A 5,403-nucleotide genomic window follows, 5' to 3' on the forward strand; every position below is an offset into this window, starting at 1 on the left:
GCCTGTAGTTCGCAACTTCTGAAGAAGAGGGTGTTATGACACGGTTAAATTTGTCCTTCATAATTTGACTTTTCTAGTAGGTTGGTCACTTATTTCCCCCTACATTTAAGAGACACTGTGCAGATGCTCTTTCTGGAATGTTAGGCAGGAACCGAAACTACAACTTCGGTGCATAGATCTGGGCCTCTTACCCCAAAGGAGCTGAGCCCACTGGCCCCTCCCGTGCCCTCTGTATAGCTCCAAGCTTTGCCCCTTGAGGAAGGTGCCAGAGCTCCAGAGAGAAGCCATTTTGTCCTCTCCCACACCATCTCCTCCCCCACTGTAAAGCTGAGAAGTGGCCCCAAAATAACCTTGACCCAGAAGGACCATCCCAGCAGCTTAAGTCACTGCCCCGGAACCCAGCCCCAACGATCAGGTATTAGGAGGTAACCCACAAGACTGGGACCATGTGAGAACCCTCAGGCGAGTTCAGTTCCTGACCCAAATTAACCCCGTCAAGTTACCCTTAAGCAAAACAGAATCTCAGTTCATGGTTTCTTATTTAATTAACTATGGCTCTGACAAAGAAAACATACTTCGATGTTATATCAAACACTTTTATTCTTAAAGTGACAAGTTCACTAAAGATAGCTATAGGAGAGTGAAATTAAATTTAGAGTAGAAAAAATGTGAGTGGTAACCAAACTCCAAACACTGTCACGGCAGAGTTATTCCAATAGCACTGTTCAAGCATGGCAGACCGCACGTGTTAAAACTAACTGCATTCTCTGAACACCTCACAATGGACACGCACAATGACAGAAGCGAACACTCAGGGGCTACTGTCCTGGATCTTACAGAATGGATTTATGCACACCTTTATATATATATATATATGCCATATATAAACAAATATATTACAAAACATCCAAAACAATTCATACCCATTTAAAAAAACACGTTGACTTCAAAGAAATTGGTAAAAAGACTTAAAACATCCAGATGAATATAGGCAAGAAACAGATTGCTACTTTTATATGCAAGGTACTGGATTCTTGAATGGAGAATCAGTGTCAGTCCTCACTTCCAACATCACATGGAAAAAGTGTGGTGGAAAAGTAAGCCGCCTTCAATATGAAGGGTGTGAGTTGTATACACCAACAACACTCTTAAAGATACAACAGCGTTGCAGGAGGGATGCCAGTAGACAGAGCGGACCTTCTCGTGAGGCCAAACAACTGTGAGTTATCAGATGACCCTGCAGATATCTGGGTTAAGCAGCTACAATATTCTGGTTTAATTAAGGCACTGGCAAAGAGCTATCTTCAACGTGACAGAGTCTCTACATGTTGTTAGCCATTGGTGATGGCATGGTTTTTTGGGTTAAGCAGCATTCTATACTGAGAATGTGAGCGTGATGCCTTAATCACAAACAAGTTCACTTAGGCTGCAAAGCCAGATGTGCTTAAACTTTCCCCAAATAGTGCTTTTCAATAAATCATGTCTGAACAGAAAGGCTTCACTTAAAATCTCGATCCTTCAGAGTTATAATTCACCTTTCCTCAACACTGCCCACAATCCCTAAAGTTTCTTTCATTTTTCTCCACGTAGGGTGAATTTTTCTTCCCTCTACAAATTACTTCCCCAGGAGAGAACTGTAAAACCAACTTAAAAACAAAATAACCTTCCACTTCTCGCCAGCAGTTAAGTATTGGACCTCCCACTTCTACTTGAACTTGAGCTCCAGAGCCTTTCGGGAACACTTTTCAGACATTCCTCATACCGTTAATACAGCTTTCCCTCACCATCAACTGTCCTTCTCCAACTTCTACATGCCCAGCGTAAAAGCGAGTGATTTGAGAGGGAAGGAGAAATGGCATTGGAAAAGTATTACTTTTACAAATATGGCGTTCCAGACTGTTACATGAGCCTTCACAGCAAAACTGCACAGCACCATCCATACAGACCCCAACACTAAATTCTCAAGTGGCTATTTTTTTGAAGCCAGGTCTCACAAGCTCAAACCTAAGCCTACTAAAGGAAAGTAGCTAAGACTTCCTAATGTTGAGAATTATAGACTTAGAATTACATGGGAATACAAGAGGTCAAGACCATTTACTAGGTTGCTTAATTCATCGATAAGAGGCCAAGTTCTCCATTCTCCCCCAGCTCTGCCATTCTGGGAAGAGCTCGCTGGCCAGCCTCGGACTGCCAAAGATTGTTGGCTCCAACTCAGTTTTGGGGGGCACCCCTTGGAACGCACAGTTCTGGGATGCTGTCTGCGTCTGAACACCATCAGGTTTCCATTGCACGTGAACAATTCTATAATTCTGACCCTCGTTGTTGTCCCAGAAGACCTGCCCATTAGCATGGTAAGAAATGCAAAACTCAATTTTTTCCTCAGTTGGAATGACGGAGGGTAAGTCAATGGCAAATGAGAAGGTGTCACTATCTGAGTCACCGTACACATTTTTCATGTAGACACAGTCCACATTGGTGTAGTTTTTCCAAGTATCAAAAGTAATACGGATCTGGACCTTCTTCTCAAAGCTTACGTTTTTTACCTTCACAGTCCCAGTCACTGTTCGCTCTTGAAGAGAGCAGTTTTCCAGACATACAAAGTTCTTCTGAAAGTGATTCCGAAAACTTAAGTAATCGGTTGAAGGCTGAGGGAAGTCTAAAATCAAGTTTTTCTCCTCATGGAGCTTTAAGCCAGAGGACAGGTCATTGAGGTCCAGGAGATCAAACTGGAGGTCCCACGCTGGGTCTTCTGGGAGGTCAGAGAAGACATGAATGGCAGTGAGGGAGAGGCCCTTGGAATCTGCAAACACAACCCGTTTCTTGGCTTGGTTGTGTGAGCTCTCCCAGTCATTCTGTGATTTGGCTTCCTGTTTTATATTGAGACACGGTTTCAGAGGCTTTAATTTGTTGACAAAATTTCTTCGTTGGAAGTCATCATAAGGGCCCAGGAAACTCTTCAGAGGTGGTGAATGAGCCAAGCAGAGCCTCATGGCCACATCCACCGGCATGACAGAACTGGTCAAAGGCCGTGGATCTAAAACCTGGATCATTCTGGAATAGAAGAAGAAGAAGGGTAGTTATCGCCTGGACCTGGAATACTCTTCCCCAGTCCCAAATACATACATACTATTTTATGTTTTGGCTAAATGATTGCTCACACAACTGAGTATCAGGGAGGTGCTACCCTACTTAACAAAAGAAAAGAGTACTATGATCAGATCTACATTCTATGTTTGGTTCTGCCCTTAACTGGCCACAAGGCCATGGGTTAACTGCTTAAAACACTTGGGGGTCTCAGTTTCTTCATCTGAGAAATAAAAGGGTTGGACGGGGTAATCTTTAATATACCCCCGAAAACCACTGGCTCTGTTCTGAACCAGTGGTTCTCAAACCTGTCTGGCCACAATGGCCTAGGGAGTTGGTTTTCTTTCTTTAGCTTTAATGCAGATTCGTGAAACTCAGAGTTGCTGAGGCTGAACCTTCGGGGGGTGACGACAGGGAGATACACATGTTCTTAAAGCTTCCAGTGATGCTAACGCCCAGAAGGGTTCTGGAGCCGAGACACCCTGGCTACTATGCTGATTTTGCTATTGCATTGATTACATGTTTCTGTAAAGGCAACATGCCTGAAGAGGGAAAAAAAAAGTAGAAATAAGAATTCTCATAGAACAGTTTTGAGATTTTGAAGGCTGGAAAGAGTGAAGTCAGAGAATTATCTCTGCATTTCGATTATTGTGCTCTTTTTCATGACCAACTGAAACGCAACCCAGCAATGCATGCACTTAAAAACTTTACATGATCTCTTTTAGTAGAAAGACACCCATGAAGAGTACACATTTAAGTTGAAAAAGCTGATTTACAAAAAATTGAACTATTTTAATATATTATTTATATGAACTTATAAATATTGAAAAACTTAATAGGAAATACCCCTAAAAGTTAATGATTTCTGTGCACTAGGATTGCAGGTGATCTATTTTTGTCTTTGTACTTTTTTGGCATTTTCTAATGGTTGGGCAATGGATATTTATAACTAGAGAGACAATAAATCTATTTTAAAATGTAAATAAAACTATGCTCAGCAATATTAAATTAAGAGGTGTCCATCAAGGAGGATTTTTTTCCCTGGCCCGTAGCCCTCGTACACATTGCCAAGCTAATGGGCTCTTCTCCCTGTCCTGGCCTTACAGATAAGAGGTGTCTTGTGGATACTGTACATGACATTTCTCAGTAACTCTTCACAGCAGCTCTAAGCATGTAGGTTTCATCACAAAATGGATAGTTAAAAAAAAAGAAAAACACTCGCAGAATTTACTGTATTAGTCCTGGGATTTTTCTGGAAGAACTACAAACTTAGAACAAACAAATGAAAGGTAAAGCTATATTTGGGGATCTAACAATGGTTAACAGGCAGGATTTTTAGAGAACTAAATTTTGTCTGAGGAAGCCATTGAAAGTTTTGTGGGGAGGCTTGCTTTGTATTTTTACTTTTTGCACTTTAGAAAGACAGTTTTAGAATTTAGCGATTTCCCTGGAATTTTAAAGCTTGGCCCAAGACTTCAAAAATCATCATTTGCTCAAACCCAAGTTTGAGTTTGCTAGGGCAAACCGTAGTAAGAAGAGTGGAAAAGGCCAAATGAATGCAAACATGGTCCTGTAGTTTCTCCCCAAGCTAAACTACCCGACCAGCAATGTCAGAATGCTATTCCCTCAAGTTACCAGTCCTTGGAGCCTTTGTTCAGGACCAAGAGTTAACAGTGAGAATCCATGAGGGATTCAGAACTAAAGCTGACTGTCCTTACGACTTTGGTTTAAGATGCGAGTTATTACGTCGGCCCCGCCTAAAAAACATAGGGCAAATCTCCACACTTCGAGGCCTCTGCCTGCTAGATTCGACTCAGCAGTCGGTCAGCTCGCCCTCCCGTGGGGTCTGCATTTGCAGAGAAGACAGACGCGAAAGGAAGCCCAACCTTCCCGCAGCCGCACGCACCCCTCTGCTCTCAGGCGGAGAGTCTCCAGTGAACCTACCTGGCGCAGCTCATTAGGCAGAGAGGCGGCGATTGACCGAGAGAGCCGGCGCTCCAGCTACTCGCGCGAGTTCGCACCGGGTTCCCAGCTGTCCCCGCAGGGCGGTAGCTCTGGCGGATTGCGGGTGCGGCGCGGGAGAGGCCCCTTATCTGCTCCTGACCACGTGACCCGATCCCTCGACCAACCAGCGCCCAGCTGGGGCGCGAGCCCTCTCCGGGAGTACGTGACCGCCGTGGCGCCGGACTTGCAGGGTGCGGCGAGGAGCGGAGAGTGTCATCACTGGACTGAGCGAGCCTGGGGCTAGGGGGCCGCTCCGTACTGCACGTAGCGGGCGCAGGCAAAGGGAGAACGCCACAAAACTCGCCCACGCTGGGC

General features: G+C 44.3%; 1 protein-coding gene across 1 annotated transcript; it reads right to left on the bottom strand.

The window, feature by feature from the left end:
• Nucleotides 1-582: 582 nt before the first annotated feature.
• On the bottom strand, nt 583-5,170 carry PPP1R3C (protein phosphatase 1 regulatory subunit 3C). Its single transcript, XM_037047333.1, has 2 exons — nt 5,029-5,170; nt 583-3,051 (listed from the first exon to the last, which is right to left on the bottom strand). The coding sequence occupies exons 1-2, from the start codon at nt 5,040-5,042 to the stop codon at nt 2,112-2,114; spliced, it is 954 nt and encodes a 317-aa protein (XP_036903228.1). The 5' UTR covers nt 5,043-5,170; the 3' UTR covers nt 583-2,111.
• Between the last annotated feature and the right edge of the window lie 233 nt (nt 5,171-5,403).

The sequence above is a fragment of the Sturnira hondurensis genome, unplaced genomic scaffold (assembly GCF_014824575.4).
Source record: "Sturnira hondurensis isolate 20B ecotype Veracruz unplaced genomic scaffold, ASM1482457v3 Scaffold0005563, whole genome shotgun sequence".
In the NCBI taxonomy this organism is placed as follows: domain Eukaryota; kingdom Metazoa; phylum Chordata; class Mammalia; order Chiroptera; family Phyllostomidae; genus Sturnira; species Sturnira hondurensis.